This window comes from Phocoena phocoena, chromosome 1, assembly GCF_963924675.1.
Source record: "Phocoena phocoena chromosome 1, mPhoPho1.1, whole genome shotgun sequence".
NCBI lineage: Eukaryota > Metazoa > Chordata > Mammalia > Artiodactyla > Phocoenidae > Phocoena > Phocoena phocoena.
In genome coordinates this window covers 155,952,909-155,973,597 of record NC_089219.1, presented here as the reverse complement: position 1 = coordinate 155,973,597, position 20,689 = coordinate 155,952,909, and the positions used below count along the sequence as shown (strand labels likewise).

Here is a 20,689-nt window from a genome sequence, read left to right as displayed (position 1 = left end):
TTCAACAATAATCTATTATCAGAATCAATAAAACATAATCTCCATGAAGGCCAGGCCAGGATACTTGTCTCTTTTTCAGCAGATTGCAATACAAACCACATTCATGGATATGCTTCTTGATGATCTTTGTAATACTGTAACAGTTGCCCATTTCCTCATGCCTCTTCACCTTAACTTTAACATGGTTTTTCACTAATGACTTCACATTTCTTTCTCTAACACTTGGTTGTGGGCCTCTTTTCCAACTCCAACTCCAACTCGCATTTCACTCTGGAACCAAAGGAAGACTCACACCTTCCTGCTACAGTTGCAGAGTATATAGACTGGAAAAAGGAAGGTTGCCAGATGGTGGTTTACATTATCTACAGACTTTCTCGGCTCAAGGTTAACTTCCCTGGGAGAAAACCCATAAACCCAGAAGTGTCAAAAATAACCTGCATGTGCAGGAGGGAGACACCTTTGCTTGTCTTATTTTACATTATTTCTGATTTCTGGGCCCTGGTGATTTATCTCCCATGGAATGGAACAAGGAGGGGAACAAGTAGGGACAGTCCCTTCGAGCAGCATGCCTGGCATGTCCATAGCCTGCTCTCAAGGCTGACTGCTTCCCACACATATGTTGCCTTGTTTAAGCCTCAAGCCCTCGATCCTTTGTTGAAATACAATAATTTCATTTCTATGGTTTTCAATACCAAAAACTCAACCTCCAGGAGGGCTAAAGTCTAATTTGTATTCCAAACCAAGTAGCAGTGCACTTCGCTACTACTGAGGCTGAATCCATAAAGACTTCAAGACCACGCCCAGAAGACAAGTTATTATACTTAATACCCTAGAAGGTCTGAAACATAATTATCATATACATAGCTGGTCCTTCAGAGCTTTTTACCTATAACATGTTTTTTGATGAAAGTTATTTAATGTACTGGAGATAACTGGGACTTACTGATCAAATATTTGAATACTTATACTTACCTGGGATTTCATTTCTGCTGAAAGAAAAAGGAAGAACAGGACTCACTAAAAAAAAAAAAACTTTATAAATGAAAGTAAAAATCTTATCACACACTATCACTTTTGGAAGCAGCATAGAGGGGCAGTCAACGGTAAAACACTGGCATCAGAAGATGTGTTTAAGAGAAACACTCTGGGAGGTTTTGAATCAGACTTGGTTTTTTGTTAGCTAAGTTACAGGAGAATTTTTCAAGTGGGGGGAAGGGAAGAAGGAAGCAGACCAGAAAAAGAATTTAAGTCATCATCTATAAACCAACAAAGCACTGATAGTTCCAAACATTATGTCAGAAACTAAAATGACTGATATAGGCTCAAGTGGTTTATCAAACCTATAAAAAGACTACACCAGCAAAGTCCCCTTTTATCTGTAGAGTTCAGAAACTAAAACAAGGAATATTTTAGGTTAAAACCTTATCTCAAGAGAATCATATACACTTCACATGAATAAAAATACCTGAAACCAAACATTTTTAAAAGCTCCAATACCCAAAATATAAAGAAAAATATTAATCCAGAACACTCAACCAATCCATGATAATCACAAAACGGCTGGGCAATCTCTATCTCCCTTCCACACTAACCATCCATCCCATGGAAGACCAAGGGAGATCAGACCTTCCAGACTTACCTTCCAGACCTTCCAGACACCTGGCTGCTGCAAAATTCTACGGAGACTCCTTGTGGAACAGCAGTTTCCCATCTCTTGTGTCTCTCCCGATCATGATCATGATCATGCAGGAAGCAAGTCTGGCTCTGCTATTTCTTATCATTGTCTGTCACCCATCTGCAACATGGTATTGTACAGATAAGGAAAAAGTAGTTGCCTTTCCCCCAGAAGGTTGAGGCTCAGGTACAGGGGTAATTCTCCTGTGCACACAGTCATTATTTAGGCCGACTCAGTGACTTCAACAGGCTTAATCATGTGATCAGGTTTGTTGCCAGCTGCGTAATGCTCCCACATCTGTAGATAGAGCCGCTCTAGGTCCATCGTGTATTGTTTGGTGTTGAACAGAGGGCTAGATGTTCTCTGCTTCCAGACTTTGCCACGAATTTTCTTCAGGTATTCTAGATCAGTTCCCAGTTTCACAGCTATGTCTTCATATTCTTGTCTATTTTTAGCAATAAGCTCAAGACAGCCTAAACAAGTGAGCTGGGAAGCTGCAACTCGGGAAGCAAGAGTCTCTCCTGGCATAGTCACCATGGGTGTCCCTGACCAAAGGACATCCATCCCTGTGGTGTGTCCATAACAGAGTGGAGTGTCCAAGCAGACATCAGCCAGCTGGCCTCTCCGAACATGTTCCTCTTTAGGAGCAACAGGTGAAAAAATGATACAGTTCTGGGGAAGGCCCATAGTTTGTGCGTACTATTGAATATTAGGTTCTCCTACTGCTGGAAAACGCAACAGCCACAGTACACTATTGGGAACACGCTTCAGAATATTTGCCCACATCTGCAAAGTAGATGGGTCAAATTTATATAACTGATTGAAGTTACAGTACACGATGGCATCTTCCGGTAACCCGTACTGAGAACGTGTGGTTACAATAATGGTACGGGGAACCTCCTCTCCAGTGGCAGCCTTAACGTTGATCTGGGTAGTTGCCAGTCCATTGCTAAGACTGAATCCATTAATTGTTATCTGAATTTGTCCTCTGTTAATCATTTCAATAACGGCCTCTGCAGTAGTATTCATAGGAATGACAGGCATATTAAGAGCTGTATTGCTGCTGTCTGCATTGTCTCTTCCACCAGGACATTTCATCTGGACAATTTGCACATCTGGGAGACTATCAAGAAATGCTTTGAGGTCGATGCCATTCAGTACAATCCGACTGTCATAAATGTGCCCATTGAACTTAAAATCGATGACTGCTTTCTTCTTCAGGTGAGGGAACATATTAGCATGATCACCAATAAAGAAAGTATGCGGCATATAAGCCAGTTTCTCAGAATACTGCTCAGCAACTTCAGCAGGTGAAGTTTCCTGATCAGTGATGATATAATCCATGAAAAGCACGCCACTGGTCCCAGGGTAGCCCAGCCACATTGCCTGAATAGGAGCTGGCCTGAGAGCAAAGAGTTCATTTCGAGCACCCCTGGTATAACCATTCAGATTTACAAGGATGTGTATACCATCCTGATGGATGCGATCAGCTGCTTTCCCATTGCATGGAATCTGAGAAAAATCAGTGAAATGATGGGCTTCTGCCATCAGCTTCGCTCGGAAGTTTGTGCCATCATCTGGGCTCAGGGCATAACAGAATACCTCAAAGTTATCAGGACTGTGCGTGCCTGGAATAGACTGCATAAGATGAGAAGTAGGATGATTCCCAAAGTCAGAACTCACGTACCCTACACGCAGTCGACCATCACTGAGCTTCAAGTCTTTTCGATGTTCATACGGTGGTTTACGAAGGACACTGATCTCATCCAAGCAGAGGTTCCCATGGCTCTCAGCAATAGCCTTCCTGAAGCCATGAGAAAGAGGATAGAGCATACTATGATGAAGCTGCACAGAAGGCAACCTATTCTTCTCCAGCTGGTCAGCCACAATGCTGACCAACTTCTTCATTCGCTCATCATAGTCTGTCCAATCACAGACAATCTGCAGGCAATGAGCCAAATCACAATAAGCGTCAGGAAAATCAGGTTCAAGCTTCAGAGCAGCGTGATAAGAAGCAATTGCTTCTGGAATATTCCCTGAATACTTGTGAATGGAAGCCAGATTGCTGTGGGCATCCGCAAATGCAGGGTTAATCTGAATGGCACGAGTATAACACGGCAAGCCTCCCTGAACATCCTGCATCTCCTTTAGAGTGTTTCCCATATTACAGTAGGCGTCAGCAGAGGTAGGACTGATTCGAACAGCTTCCTTATAATGCATCAGAGCTTCCTGCAGTATCCCATGCTGCTGCCATACACTTGCTAAATTTGAATGGGGAACAGCAAACTCTGGGAAGACTTCTAATGCTTTACGATACAAGCGAACTGCCTCTTCAATGTTTCCCTGGTCTCCTTTGATATTGGCTAGGTTATTCAGAGAGTCTGCATGGGTGGGGCACAGCCGCAGAGCTGTGTTATAACAATCTTCTGCTTCGGCAACACGGCCCTTCTCTTCCAGAGCGTTGGCTAGGTTGCTGTAAGCATCAGGGAAATGTGGTTGCAATTCAATAGCTCGCCTGTAGGTGTCTATTGCCAGATCCATCAGGCCTTGCTCATAGTATACACCAGCCAGGTTGGCACGTACCACTGCATGATTTGGGCTCAAGCTTAGGGCACAAAGGCAAGCTGTCACAGCTCTGTCAAATATCCGTGCCTCTTTCAAGACATTTCCTAAATTGATATAAGCATCCAGAAAATTGGGGTCAAGGGTGACAGCCTTTTCAAAGTGATGAATTGCAAGCCAAACCTCCCCTTGTCCATTGAAAACACAGCCAAGATCACTCCAAGCTACTGCAAAGTTCGGTTGCGTCTCCATTGCTTTCAAATAACATGCCTTGGCTCCTTCCAAGCGACCCAGGGCTTTGAGCAGGTTCCCCAGGTCACTGCGAACACAGTACAAATCAGGATTGTACTGAAGAGCAGAGACGTAAGCTTGTACTGCCCCTTCCATGTCGCCTGCTGCTACCAAAGCGGCTGCCAGGTTAATGTTACCATCGATGAAATCTGGTTTGAGACGTAATGCATGCCGGTAATGCTCAATTGCTTCCTGCAACTGCCCTCATTCCTTGTATACATTCCCCAAATTCGAATAGGCTTCTGCCAGAAGAGGGTTCTGTTTAATTGCCAGAGTACTAAAGTGGGCAGATCTGTCCAGCCTTCGATACTGGAAGTGTAGAGATGAAAGTAGAAAATAAAAGAATAGGATGTGATTTTTAGTCGTTACTACTTTTGCAAAAATTAGAAAATACAAAACAATTCGGTATTTCAAATACATACATATGTTTCAAATAACTATAAAGGTGAGTTGGGAGATTACATATTAAATGGCCCAAATGGTGCTATATAGGGGAAAATAAAGGAAATAAATCTGGCAGAGGAACGTCGGGGCCAAAACCAATCTTAAAAGTATTAGAAAATAGAGTGACCATACACACTGATGATAGAGTGACATGAACTGAGGCATATGGTCTCTTTTGAGTAAATGCCTTAAATACAAACTAAAAAAATAATGTCATAAGATTTACAAGCACTATAAAAATATTTAGCAGTATTGCAGTAGATAGTAGAAATATATAACCTTTCAACTTAAATAAAAACAAGACTGATGAAATATCATCTTTGTGCCCATGTCATCCGTGCTAAGGAATAAATAATAAATCAGCTTTCAAGATAGAATTTTTTACAATGAGAGATAAAAAAACAAAGAAAAAGAAACCCTAACTGTTTATCCCATGAAGGGAGAAAAAAACAATTTGAAAAGTCAGAGGAGAACTCTCTGAGGATAATATTTAACATCAATTTTTTTTTGTAAAACAGAATTTTAAGAAGCTGGTTTTGAATTGTTTATAGAGTTTCTAATTAGCATGCTGAGGAAATACAGGGTCCATCTTAATCCAGAAGCAAGTAAAAAGTTCTGACTCTTAAAATTCTAGGCTCTAGAGTAGGTGTGTGCTGGTGTGCTGTTGTGTATGTGTGTGTGTGTGTGCACATTTGCTGTGTGTTTTCAATAAACTCAAGAGTACGTAAGGGTTTATGTTATTACATTGTAACAATTCTTGAGCAAGTCTAACTGAAGGTCAGTAGCAAACAAGTAGATGCCGCTTGGGTGGCCCCCCAAACTCTCAGGTAATGCGCAGATCTGGCTTGGCAATCATGTTCTGCTTTTAGACATAATGCATTTTTATGTTCTTGTTAGCACTGAAAGACTAACTTGAATATTCTGCAACTGATGAAATGGACAACAGAGCAGTAACCTAGAGTTTACAAGTATTGGGGGCAGTAAAACTTTAGTTCTAGATTTAACTTGGATTTTAGTCCTAATTTAACTTGGATTTTCTACAACGCATTTTTTTTCTATAAACTGGAGGTATATACCACCATAATCCTAAAAAACCTGTGACTTTGGGCTTCAGGGGTCTAAGCCTTCTCTCTAAGTGACTGAAAGGTACAACTGGATATTAGACCTGTCTAAAAATTGTCCTTTTCTGTCCCCACATACAAGGGAACGCTTGATTTTTGGATAGCTGTCATTAAAAAAAAAAAAAATGTGCAAAGAGCTAATGTCTTTTGCTAGAAGACAAAACAATTTCTTCTGGACATACAGTAATAGGAGGCAATGCCATGTGTTGGAAGCATGCACATATTTTATGATAGATATTAATCTGGAGGTTAACAGCTAGGTGCTCTGGTTGAAGCAGTTTATTTCAAACATACATATAATGTTAGTCCACTTTGTAACAAAGCCTTCAACATTTCATATGCAAATTCGTTTTTCTTTCTAGTTTAAGCCCAAGGAAATCCCTATAAATCTTGTCTCCAAAGAGAAAATATAAAGAATTCATAAGATTAAAGAGTTCTTATCAATTGTATAAAAAACTAGAAATGTACTAACTAGATAGAAATGTAGATGTCTAAGAGAACGTCCAACAAATAGAAAAGTAGAGGACTGCACTGAGATTGCAATCCTGAGAAAAATACATTATTTCTAAATGAAGAAGTAAAAGGAGATAGTATAAATTAAAGCCAGAAGAAAAATTTAAAACCTACAAAAATACGAGTCAATACAAAGTTAAAAACCCATGAATTTTACTATATACCCAAAGGCTTCACAAAAGATCTCATGAATATCACAAATTAAAATAAAACAAACAAAAGCCAGAAATATCGTTTTCCCCAAATTGTACTACTACCTGCTTATTGCTTCAGTGGTAAGAAGAAAAATTATCTTCAAATAGTTAAATTGTATACCTACTTATATTTTAACTCTTAGGTGGATCTTGTTATATAATATATATGATCTTTAAAGAAAACTTGTTGATTGTTTATTTTGGCATCTGTTAGGAAATTCCTATTTAATTAGATAAATCTCCTTAGATAACTCTTAAATAAAAATAGATGCAAATATAGTATGTTTCCTACCATTCACTTTAGACCTCTAAGAGTTGGAAAAGCTCAACCTGGAGAAGAAACTAGTTTTATGGAGGGAAGAAACTACTTTCCAGTTTAGAAGAGGAGGGATTATCCCATTTCTGTAGAGGAAGCAATCTGGAAGATATAAAAAGAATGATCCTTGCCTAGTGCTAAGGCCAGAACTACTGTGAATATTGTACCAGAGCTTGTAAAAACAGCCACTGTGCTGGCACTCACAGGCCTGGGTCATGGTGTGTTCAACAATAAAACTTTGCTCCAAAGGACGGAACTCCTTCGGGCCAAAAAGCTTTCACCTGCATTATTCCATTAACCTCACTGTTTTGTTATGGGAAATGCGTTTAGTTTTTGAAATGACATTGAAATATATCCTTAAAAGAACACTTTAGGTCTCAACAAGATTCTCTTCTCTTTCAGCCAACACATTACCTTTTAGAAATCAACAGTCTACTTCTTTCTTTAAATCATCACATTTCAAAGCTGTAGCAGCTAATAAATGTTAATATGATTTTTCCAAAACTGCAATCTCCCTAAATTTCTATGCTGTCTTCTTTATCCTGTCTTTTCAAGGTAAAGGTATCTTTCCAGTTTTCTTAGCATTAATTATCAGGATTATGGATTTTGTTCATTGTTAAAGTTCGTTATTTATGGACATAAGTTAATGTAAATGCAAAAATATCTCATATTATTCACAAGCTGGCTGACTTAAATCACTCGCTCTTAAAACAACTTTACTGCTCTCCAATCTGTTCAAATGCACGGAAATATAAATTCAGGATGATGTGGCTTTTCTGCAATGCTTTCTTTTCAGGCTGCAGTCTACATGACAGCGTTATATCTTATCCTTGCTGCTGTTGTTGTTCAATCTATAAAACCTCTCTTGAAGACCCCCAAAACAGCTTGTAATTTAAACTTTTACTTTTGGTGACTCACTGTTTTCAAATTGCCATCTCTGACCATATCCCCCTTCCAGGGGAATTTATGCAGACTCTTAACCCATAATTGCTTTACTCTTTACCTCTATTTCTGGGTTCTTAAATTAACTGTTACATCAGTGTTCTTCATTACTCAAATTATTTTTTCTTAAGAACATTTCCTGGAAGTAAGTTCATGCTATTTTTGACAAGCAAACATTTGACTTCTGAAAGAATTCTTATGGAAATGGGTTTATATCCCAAATGCACCACCAAAAATCTTTGTGACCTTGCATAAACATCCCTTACCATTTCAGGTGCTATCTTTGCTTGACTCCAAAGGGAACTGATTAAAACTATGAGCATCTAGCTGGTATGCACTTTTGTCTCAGTTTGGTCAATGAAACTCTCAAAAATCCATCAGATTTTCATTATTTTTATCATCAGCCTGTTTGTGTAAAATAAGTTACCATTTATGGAGCCAGTGTTCTCCTTTATTCCGGCATCCAATCATTGTAAATATTTCTCATGGACACATTCTTAGAAGGCCTATGAATAACCTGGCCTCTTACTGATTCTCCCTTTTGGAGTCTTACTAGCCAGACTTCCCCAATAACTTTCAGAGAGAGTTTTCCCCCTTTCCGGGTCTTCTTTTTGACTTCTATACGCCATAGAACCTTCAAAAGTCATCACACCAATACTAATATTACCACATACCCTCCGAAAAGCTCCAAGCTGTTTATGCCTATTCATTAAGTTAATACTTTATCAAAACTTGTCCAATTGAGTAGTTGTAGCACAGATATTTTACACATTTTAGCACAGACATGCTCTGTTTAAGGCTGACAGATCCATTAGGAATTAACTTTCTGGTACATTTTCCCTCTGACATTTTCCTCACAACTGCGTTTCCTCATAACTAAGCCATCAGTTATCTCTTGCCTATAGAAAGGCAGATAAGAGAAAAGAAAGCTAAGTGAGAAAAGATGTAAATAGACTAGCACAATATTGGACACATAATAAGTATTCAATAAATGATAGCAAGTATTCTTACCCTTATCCTCACATTAGTTTATATGTATTAAAAACTGATTACTGGACTCAACTCTTACTTCCATTGCTCATTAGATCCTCACAGAAACCTTGGAGGAAGCGAGGTTTTATCCCCATTTTACAAGGTTGGGAGACTGCAGCCTAGAGGGCTTAAGTACCTTAACTGAAGTCATATAGTCAAGAAATAAGCCTATATTTGTCACAATCACTTGCCCATGCTTTGACATGACACCACCACCCATCATTTACCCAGCTTCACCAAGGTACTACTAAATTTTTTACTCTTATTCTCCTCTCTTTGCTTCATACTGCCATTGCCACCAACCCAGTCAAATTCACTTTTAATTTTCCAATGTTAGTGAAGGGAGTAGAAGGTGGAAATTGAGGTTAAAGGAGGAAACTTTAATGTTATTCAAGGATGACTTCATCTTAACTTTCAGCCTTTGTCTACCCTTTCTCTGCTCAAGTCACACGCAGAGTATTTGCTATCTCTTCCATAAGTCTTGACTTTTCTTGTCTTTATGCCACTTTTCTTTTCCCCATTTGCAATGAATCTCCCTTTCCCTTGGTTCTTCCCCAGTTCTTACTCCATACTCTCCATTAAAATTCAAATCTACCTTTAAAGCCCAACTCATATACCAGTTCCGTCCTGCAGTCTCCTGGATCTGCCAAGTCAGAACCAACCACTTGCTCCTCCGTGCTCCTGCAATGGCAATGATGTTAGAAGGGCGAGTGATTTTACAGCTCACTCACCACCTGCGGGAAATATGTCCTATTTGCCCTTCCACATCCTTTCTCCACCCAACTCTATATGGATGGCTTGCATGGCCTATCTTACTAAGTGTCCTTACTCTGGCTTCTGTTTGGCTCACCAATGATGAGTACCAAGAGAAGATTGTAGGGAATGAAGGAGGGGAGTGAAGTTAGGGTATTAATTCTTGCCAAATTGCTGGGAGTTGGCTGCATCCCCCAACTAATGTATAGTGCTTCTCTGTGGGGCATCACAGCATCTTTGGGGAGGACTCTCTCTCCAGCAAGGCTTCCTTTCTCTTTCATCTCCTATAAAGTAGCCACACTTTTACTGAACCCAGGGCACTACACTATCTCTTGATTCTCTACATTGGGCTCAATTTATCCCTATTGATGTACCCCTGATTTCCTGCTGAGACCCTGTCTGATGAACTTCGTAATATGCTCTTCTAAGCTGTTAATTTTACAAACCACATTATTACACTTATTAGAAGAATGTCTTCAGGATGTGTCAGTAAGCTCTGATTGATGATAATGGTAAACAGCTAGAATTTATGGAACATAAAGTATGCTTTGGTTACTCTCTTGAGTACACCGTGTGCATTATTCTAATTAATTAAAATCACTATTAGCTAAGCAAGGCACACAGATGCTAAGAGGTTCCCAGAAGTAACTTGCTCACGGTCACTCCAGTGTCTCAGTAGTGTTTAGGACTCAGATCTGTCCAAAGCCTAAACCTTAAGCTCTAGGTCTAAGCAGTGGCTCTCAAACTTGAGTATGCATCAGCATCACCCAGAGAGCTTGCTGAAACAGGTAGTGGGCCCCATCCCCAGAGTGTCCAAGTCTGCAGGTCTAGAGCAGGGCCCAAGACTTTCACTTCTAAAAATTCCTACGTGCAGCTGATGTGCTGGTCTGGGTACCAGACTTTGAGAACCACTAGTCCAGGCATTTTAGGTCCAGAATTTCAGGTGTTAGAATAGTTTTCTGGTGATAAATGTTGAAAAAAAAAGCACTGCATTTTCCTGTTTGTAAGAAGGTAATACATTCAATCATAAAGAGTCAATAATGGGGCTAAATATTTAAGAAAGAAGAGTTATTCTCCAGGAAGATGGGAGGAGATGGACATTCTAAGGACAGGAATGCCCTTTCAGGAATCTTGCAAAGGGAACAGAAAAATAACAGTAAGATTCTGCTATCCAGTGTTCACAAAACATGAGTGGGATACTCTTGACTGTAAAATGGGAAGCCAACTTTTGCTCACCATATACATACCTTATTCAGTACAAATGTTTATTAAGAATCTCCAAAAGCTAGACACTAGGCATCAGGGCTACACTGATAGAGCAGATAAAGTGCCTGGCCTCAGGAAGCTTGTGCTTCAGAGGACGTACATCAGCTAGATAGAATGAATGATGGATACTATATTGGGTTCACACTTCGTCTCAAGAAAAAAATATATCCATAGACGTGATCCAGGAGTCAAATGGCAAAAGACCGAGCCTCAAAGTGAGTGTTAATTTCATTAAATGGCAGGTAAAAATTAGATGCCGAGATAGGCTCTGCTTAAAAGACACACTATTCCTCCAAACGTATTATACAAGCCAGCTTATGAACCTGTGACTTTTTCTAGGAGACATGTTGCCTTCTTTCCCAAGAAGGGAGCAGTAGGGGTCGGGGTGGAAATAGTTTCATCATCAGAGGCACAGTCTCACTACTACTGCTCAGCTCCAATTCGCAACCTTCTGAATGGTTTCCAGACTAAGAAATTTAGCAAAGTGATGAAGAAAAAATGGCCCATTAATCTTATGATGCGTGTTATAACTTAACTCTGGGTTTAGCATAGGAAAAATATTATTTGCATTGATTAGAAATATGCTTTATGGCTGCATATATTATTCACTCTGAACATTCTAAAATTATTAGCTGGGTTGACACGATGAACTGCACAGGAGTACTTCTGGATGACATCTCAACGTCATCTGTTACTCACATCATATAGGTCTAGGAATCAATATGTATTTTACTCAATATGAGATCTTATTCCAAACACCAAAATATGCCTGTTTTTATTCGATGGTTATCATCATGAAACTACCAGCTAAACATCATTTAGAAAATTCAAAGCAAGTAAATTACTGTATTAACTGTCCAACTATGATTATGACTTTCCTCCACTTATAGCTGAACCTAATATAATGATCTGGTCAGTCTGACTAGGAGGATTTATTCAGTAATTTACTCAAATGTTCTGAGGTATATTTTGAAGGACTTAAATTATGGTCTGGTTTGTAGGATCCAACAGTAAGGGTGCAGGTTTATCTCCTACAAGCTCTGTGACCTTGCCCAAGTGACTTAGCATCTCTGAGACTCACTTGCCTAATCTGTAAAATGGAAACAATAATAGAACCCAAGTTGTAAAGCTGAAGGAAAAAAAGGAATATGGTAATGTATTTTGGCACAAAAGAGCAGTTACGCTGATGGTCATTATTTGTGAATACTGTTGCTAAGATTTTTGAAAACCTGTTGCGTGTTAGGTGCTGTTCAAGGACTAGAATTTTAAGACTGTTCTTCACCTTTATCCCAGTTTTACCTGCAAAGTTCTGCCATGCACTGGAAAAACATACTGGTATTTCTAGGGAAGGGGACCACTCAGGTGACATTTTTGTTTCACCAGGTATATAAAGTATATAAAGCTTATAGTGTATCTTTTAAGTCCTTTGGACGTCTAGTTACCTTTCACTAGAATGATTCTAGTAGATCCTGATAGATACCTGAGACAAGGTCAGGTCAGTGATGTTGGTACCTTTTCTGGCTTAAGAGCATAGGGCAGAAACACAGAAGAGAGGTCTTCCTTTTCCACTCCTGTTACTAAGAACCCTCTCGAATAATGACAATCTGAAACAGATCACTACATTGTTGCATGTTGTAGAATCAAAGCAGTGTACAAAGCAAAGAGCACTGGCCTCCATTATACGTGCATTTCACTTGAGATTCACTTTTCTAGACCGTGGAGAAAGCAGATGTTCCAACACTTTCCAGGTACTGGAATATTACAATCTGGCAATCTCCACCACTGCATGTTTGATCACACTATTCCCTGCAAATGGAATGCTGTTCCATCAAGGTCAGACTGACCAGTTGCAAATACCTGATTTTATCGTACAGTCAGAACCAAATTAACTTACTGAAATTCTGCCCAGCTCAGGGTCTACCTTCTCTGTGAAACCTCCTGTGAGATCCCAAGTTACAAACAACTCTTATCTTCTTCAGAAGACATTGTATACTATATAAATAGTAATTTACATATAAATATATGTACATGTGTGTGTATTTCTTTGCTACATTAAGTTATAACTCCTGTGGTTTCTCTTCTTAACTAAACTGGACCCCCTTATCATCACAGTGGCCGTGTACATCATTGTATCCTCCAAAAAGTCCAGATAATAATATCATGGATTCAGTATATAGTTGTTTAATAGAAAACAATTAACTAACCACTGCAGAATACTAGTGTCTCTCAAGTGTGTTCAGTGGATCATAAATCCTATGAGACAGTCCATGAAGGAAAAGATTTCAAATAAATTTGGGATCTGTTATCCACTACATCTCCTTATCAGAGACTCATAATTCACAAGACTGGTAAAAAGCTCTGTAGCAAAGAAACTGTTGACTTCGTTTGACCCAGTATTTCTCTTACAAGAGTATCAGTTCTGGAGGTCAAGGACATTTTCCACCTCTAATACAACAGCTCTACTGCCTAGTAGAGTGCCTGGCACTTAGTAGATACCTAATAAATATTTGAATAAGTTTCAACATACATTCCCCTTTTAAGATATAGAAGAAAAACACAGTATATAGATTTTGATTTACTTGGGGAGAATAATAATATGAATAGATAAATTTACACAAATCATTTTAAAGAATATATATTTGATAATACTTTTTTCCAAAAATCTACACAATTGCACATTTACTGGTGATAGTAAACGAACTACATTTGCTTCTGAAAACTTGCTAAGAAGGATGGCTACCAGAAACTACAACTTGAACCCAAAACAATTGATTTAGTTCATGGGTCCCCACTCCTTAGCACTCTTAATATAGAAGAAAATAGATGCATATATTTCTTTTCTGCCATAATATGACATCATATAAGGAATGCTATTTTATTAGCTAGAAATAAGATTTGCTTTTGTTATTTTAGTACATTTGATCACATAAGAATAATTCTAGATTTTGTCCTAGACTGCTTACTATGTGCTTTCACTATAGATTTTAATGTCAATAGAGAAAGGAGAAGGAAAAGTCAGAGGGAAATGAAACAGGTGTATGCAACACCCCTCTCTACTACCGACATTTCTCAGAATTCTGGGGGAAGTTGCATCTATAAGTGGAAAGTTTTTCACCATGGAACTCATGGCGGTTGAACTTCTCATGAAGAATTTTTTTTCCCCTACTGAAGAAAAATATGTTTGATTTTACCATAACTGAAAAGTTCTCCTGTTTCTACTTCTGAGGTTTGCCCTCAAGACTACTGTTTACCTAATGGAAGTGACTCCTATGCATGGAGGAAAAAGTGCACCATTTGAAGGAAAAGCTAAAGGAGTGATATTCAGGTAGCTCCTCATTCCACCAATGAAAACGTACACATAGATTTTCCACTTTACACCTCATTTTCCACCTTATTTTCATGATTTTGAAATGAATATGTAGGATCTGATGAGTTTGTCAATAGTCTATAATTATTAGTGTTATTAAAATAGAATACAAATGATAAGCCATATGTAAGAATGCTGTGTGAATAAACTGCTATACCCCAAATAATACAAATGAGTGAATGGCAGTAAATGCTAAGAGGGATTAACAACATAAAGGATATTAAAAAAATGATGACCGTATTTCATATTTATGTGTCTTTTTCTCTCTCACTTTTTTTTTTTTTTTTTTGCGGTACGCGGGCCTCTCACTGTTGTGGCCTCTCCCGTTGCGGAGCACAGGCTCCGGACGCGCAAGCTCAGCGGCCATGGCTCACGGGCCCAGCCGCTCCGCGGCATGTGGGATCTTCCCGGACCGGGGCACGAACCCGCGTCCCCTGCATCGGCAGGCAGAACACTCAACGACTGCGCCACCAGGGAAGCCCTTTTCTCTCACTTTTACTCAACTCCTAAATAACTAAGAGAATATGCTCACAAATGGTAAGCATGTTTTGGATGTTCGATGTGTATTTGTGGGAAAGAACAAAAAAATACTGCCTCAATTAGGTCAAATATCATACAAGAGATGAATGAGATTAGAGATGGGATTGAGATTTGTGTTAGTTACTCAATAGCTAACCAATCACAGATATGACAGTGTAGTGCAATATGCAAATATACTTTTAAACAACTTCTCTTAAGTTATCTACTGTCTGTAAAGACAATCACACTCAACTGCTCTGCACTTAAACCCCAGAGCTTCTGAGTTAGAATCTGTTAGAAATAGGTACACGCTTCATTGCTTTGGCAACATTTACATGGCTCTGCATCAGGCAATACAACTGCTAAGATCACACTCTGGGAATTCAGGAAAGGCTAGTGTCCAGTTCTCGTCGTTCTACCACCCAACTGTGATCTAGGGTAAATTCCTGATTAAAAAAAAAAAAAAAGAAAAGAAAAACGCTGAAGATGCTGAAACAGTATTTCCTACTTCACAGGGTCGTCATGGGGATAAAAGGTCATTAGGATAAAGTGCCTCTCACCCAGGAAACACTGATAAATGCTACTGATGCTACCATCATCATCATCATGACCGATCAAGAACATATTGCCACATGGAAATTCAACATTCCCTGGGCCATTCACAACTTTCCTTTAAAGGACTCATATTCTATGTGGGGTCTTAACACCTTCAAATAACAGAAAATACAAGTCTTTACGCCTTTTTTTCTGTAGCTAATTTTGGCATCTTTCACCTCTGTCCACTTAAGTGTTGGTTTAGCATATTCTTGTCACACAAAGAAGCTACTTCCCAAAGAGAGGAACAATGTGTCAAGTGACAAAGACATTGAGTGAAGTCTTTCACATCCTAGATTGTCCACGGCACAACTCAGCTGGTCTCTGGGTTGGAAGGCCTGGGTCTACTTTGCTCGTCTGTTACAGGGGAAGGGACGTGGTCCTTAGCATGTGGTCTGTGAAACAGAGGCAGCTGCGGGCAGAATTATAACACAAGCAGAACTGGCTTCAATTCTTCCTTCTTAGGTCTTTTTCTTCTTGTTCAGCTGTTCAAGGAACTTGCCTGACCTCTGTCCCCGCCAGGACGATGTTACATCTGCCTGGATAAGTAGGTCACCATTGTATATCAGGAAAGGTCTTATTTGTAATCATCAGGAACCAGATCCAGCTAATTTGAGTAGAAAAGGAAACTTCTGGAAGTTTATGGTTAGGTCTCAGTAACTAGAAGCAGACTAAACAACCGAAAGCCAACGCTATGCTATTTCAATTATAGGATCAGGCCAAAGGAATGTTATAAGTCCTAGCTGGCCTTGCTACCAAGCAGGATCAGGAAACAGGAGGTTGACCCAGCACTGCTGGCCTTGCTTCTTTACATCATTTACTTGTAATTCAAAATCCAAGAGAGGGGTGCAGTTGGCCAACCCGAGGGCGCCCGACTGTTTTCCATCTGTAAGGGAGACTGAGCATGTGAGTAAACAGTGTATCTGACATGTTCAGCTTGTATAAGGAGAGGAAGGCTCTGTTTCTCACCAAGACCCACAAAGTGGAAAATTCCCCAAAGAGAAAGGAATTTCACATCACATGCTTGGAAAGTTAAAAACAACAACAACAAACAAATGCAGATGTGGAATTAAAGACATGGAGTCATTAAGAACCTATATGTGGAGTGATTCAGACCTGAGTTCACATCCGGAGCAAGCTACTCAATCTTGCTGAGCTTCAATTTTCTTTAAAGGAAACAACGTGGAAGATGATATCCACATGTAACTTGTGGTGCACATGAAGGAGGACAGTACAGTATATGATGCCTGGCACATCCTATGCATTTTCTAAAACTACTAGCAGTACTATTATTATTGTTACTTATTATACAATTTATTGTAGAAATTAACAGGGAGAGTATTAATAAATGTTAATACAGTGCTAAGTGTCACATTTATGATCTCAACTAATTATTTGTTGATTCAACAAACATTCCACGTATCAGAAAATAACCTGTTAGTGTATATATATATATTTATATATATATATATATTTTTTTTTTTACAGAAGAAAAGAAACCCTGAGGCTTAGAAAGTGTAAACAAACAAAAAAAAAGTGTAAACAATGTACCAAAAGTCACCCATTTAAGAGGTAATGAAATATTATTCAGCCTTAAAAAAATGAAGGAGATCCTTTCATTTGTGACAATATAGATGAAACAGAAGTGCATTATGCTGATGAAATAAGCCAGACAGGATAAATACGAATGATATCATCTATATATGGAATCTAAAAAGAAAAAAAGCCACACTCATAGAAACAGAGTAGAAAACTGGTTGCCAGGGGCTGGGGTGTGGGTGGGGAAAAGAGGGGAAGACTGGTAAAAGGGTACAAACTTTCAGCTGCAGGATGAATAAGGTCTGAGGATCTACTGTATAACATAGTTACTACAGTCAATAATACTGTATTGTATAACTAACATTTTCAGAGCGAATAGAACTTAAGTGTTCTCACCAAAAAAAGAAAAAAAGCAAAAAGGTGTCATGAGCTGTTAGATGTATTAATTAACGTGATGGGAAGGATCCTTTTACAACGCGTATGTATATCAAATCATCATGATATACTCTTTGACTATCTTACAATTTTGTCAATTATACCTCAATAAAATGGAAAAAAAAGGGGTAATAAAGATGAGACTCCAATCCAGGATTATCCAGCTCAAAAAACTACACTCTTAACCTTTACAATATAGTATCCATCCATATGTTGTAACTGTAAAATGCTTAACACAAAGGAAACGTTCAATAAATGGTATTTATTCTAACTCTAATGCTTACTAGGTATTAGTTATGTGGTATGCTTTACTTCTAACTACAAGGGTATAAGGTGCAAATTCTTGCTACAGAACATAAAAGCCCCTGTGGTACCCTGTAGGATAAACACAGTACCTGTAAAGCTCTCATCTCTCAACCCAGAGTCTCCTCAAGTTGGAGGTCTTTACCCCCTTTATAATGTGGGAATAATGCCTTTCTCACATTTGCACTGGGCATGAAAATCCATACTTCCAGGTGTATACTGAACCTCCACTTAGCTCCTCGTCACCTTGGAATCACCAGACCAAAGATCATTTACTCCATTAAGATAAATGATGTAGGGAGAGAAGTACACAATATACAGAGAGTGTTGGAGGAATCCAAACAACAAGTCCTCCACTCTCAAAACAAATTTTAGAGTTCCAAAAGTAAAGAGCAATGTTTGGAAATAAAACTAAAAATGAAACTAACATCTACAATGAGCCAAGTATTTATTATGGGCCAGGCTACTTACTAGGCACTTGATAAACATTACAGCTCATCTTCCTGCAGCCCTTCAAAGCATATAATATTGTTTCTATTTCATAGAGAAGAAAATTGTATCTAAGCAGGTTAGTGATTAGCCCAAGACCACAGGGCTAGGCTGTAAGAAAAGAAGGCCAAGTTTCAGTGGTCAAAATGGTGATGGATGTTATAACTAGAAGATTATGGCTAATCAAATAAAAATATTCAAAACGGTCCTAATGTATTATTAGGATTTCTTTAGAATAACTTGGGTGCCTTAGTGAATACAGTAGTGGTAGGCACTACAGTCTCTTTAATTTGTTAAACATACAAATCTACTTTAATATTCTTGGTGACAAGGAGCTAACTACTGATAAGACAGCTTCTTCAGTTTTGGGGCTACTCCAGGGTGAAATGCCGGAACGTCTTACTGCCTGCAATGTTACCTAGTTCTACCAGGGGGAATAAAGCAGAACAAGTAGCCACTGTTCTTGACAAACGGATACAGTTTCAGTTTTCAAAATATGAGTGTCAGATTCATTCATTGTATCAGATAGATCTGTCAAATGGCTTTGCCCATTTACTAATGGATGGCATACTGCAGACACACGTTGGGTCAAAGGACTCAATGTCACCTCATTGATACTGTCATCAATATAATTTGTATTGGCATTTTGTCTCACCCTGACTTTAAGGACTATGTGAGGAGATCCAAGTCTCCAGACCATGGACTGATCACCTCTGCTTGACACAGTATTCTCTGCTCATTTCCAGAGGGGACCAAGGATGAGCTCTTGTACTTCTGAGTCTATTCACCCTACCTGGCAACACATACTAGCTGGGCTGATTGGATCAAGCAGGAGCCCCAGAGTTTAAATTTCCAGCTGCATTGGAGGAAACAGAGGCTATGCCCCAATCCCATAACCCCTCACTTCTTACCGCTAGCCTATCCTAGGCTGTTCTTGCTGATAGGAGTACTTCATGCTAAAAATTAATTTTGCTTACCTGATGGCAGTCACACAACCTCAAATGCCATTTTTATAAATAAGGCAGCCACCAATGGAGTGTGATTTAGGGTTTTTTCTTCTGTAGACCCTGCCTACCCTATAAAATCTCCCATTACTGCATCATAGAGACTATAATCCCTTTCCGAGGGAATAGATTCTTTCCAACCATAAGATGAAGTAAGAACTTACATTTCCATACTGCCCAAAAGGAAATACTTTGATTACAAAATGCAGGAGAATGACTGATTTTCCACATTTGTCGTGTTCATTAAAGGGTTTTTGAATAGACTTGACAGTATTAAAGAAGTTCAACACACACAAAATAAAAATTAATAAATGAAGAGAAAAAAATTGCATTTACAACAACAAAATAAACACATTGATATATAAAAGGTTGTTATACGTCGATGAAAAATGGATGTCATAAAGTCACAAACTAAAAAGTATTAACAGCCAATAGAGATAGGAAAATATGTTCAACCTTGCTATTATTAATCAAAGAAATACAAATAAAATAATTCAGGTGTCATATTTTACTGACTAGAATGACAAAGTTTTAAAAAACTTGATAATACTGGTATTGATATTGATAATACTGGTACTGATGAGTGTGTGTAAGAAACCACACTGGATGTTAAATTCTTGGTAGAAATAAAAAGCACGGTAACCTTTCTGGAAGACAAGATGTCAGTATGTACCAGAACTGACAACCAGCCATTCAAGTTCTGGAAGTCCATTCCAAGGAAATAAACAAATGCTCAAAGACATATGAACAAGGATGCTTGTCTCATTGTTTAGCAAAGCAAAACAGGAATAATCTAAATGTTGAACAGTAGGGACTGGTTAAATAAATAATAGAATGCTGTTCAACCATTAAAAATGATGCTGCAGATTTTTATTAGGTGATGAGTAATCATACTTATATTACTAAATAAAATTGTTATAGAACTGTTTTGTAGTTGGATATAATAATTAAAGGTATTTTATACTTGCATTGTATTTATATGCACCCCGTCACAAAAAAGTTTCAAAAGATACCCTCAAAAATGTTACAGAGATGATTTATCAGAAATGGGATTTTGAGTTATTTTTCCTTTTTTCTTTAAATCCTTTCAATTTTGGAGTTTCTGCAATGAGCCTGTATTATTTTTACAATTAAAAATATTTAAAATTACAATAAAAGGATCTAAATTCCTCCAGTTTTCCATTTATATTCCACCCTGGCTCAGGGCATTTGTGTAAAAAAAAAAAAAAATCAGCTTATTCTCTCTTTTGTATCAATCTAAATTTACTTTTCATAAGTTAACTATTTTAGTCTGGCAAAAGTTTCACACAGGAAAATTGTTAAGGTCTGA

General features: G+C 38.4%; 1 protein-coding gene across 1 annotated transcript in view; it reads right to left on the bottom strand.

Annotated features, from left to right (window-relative positions):
• Window positions 1–1,897: 1,897 nt before the first annotated feature.
• The window catches only part of LOC136118284 (UDP-N-acetylglucosamine--peptide N-acetylglucosaminyltransferase 110 kDa subunit-like), a 38,625-nt gene continuing 19,833 nt past the window's right edge, over window positions 1,898–20,689 (bottom strand). Inside the window, 2 exon segments of the mRNA XM_065871578.1 lie at window positions 1,898–4,899; window positions 9,686–9,771. Of these exon segments, the coding sequence (XP_065727650.1) occupies window positions 1,898–4,899; window positions 9,686–9,771 (3,088 nt within the window).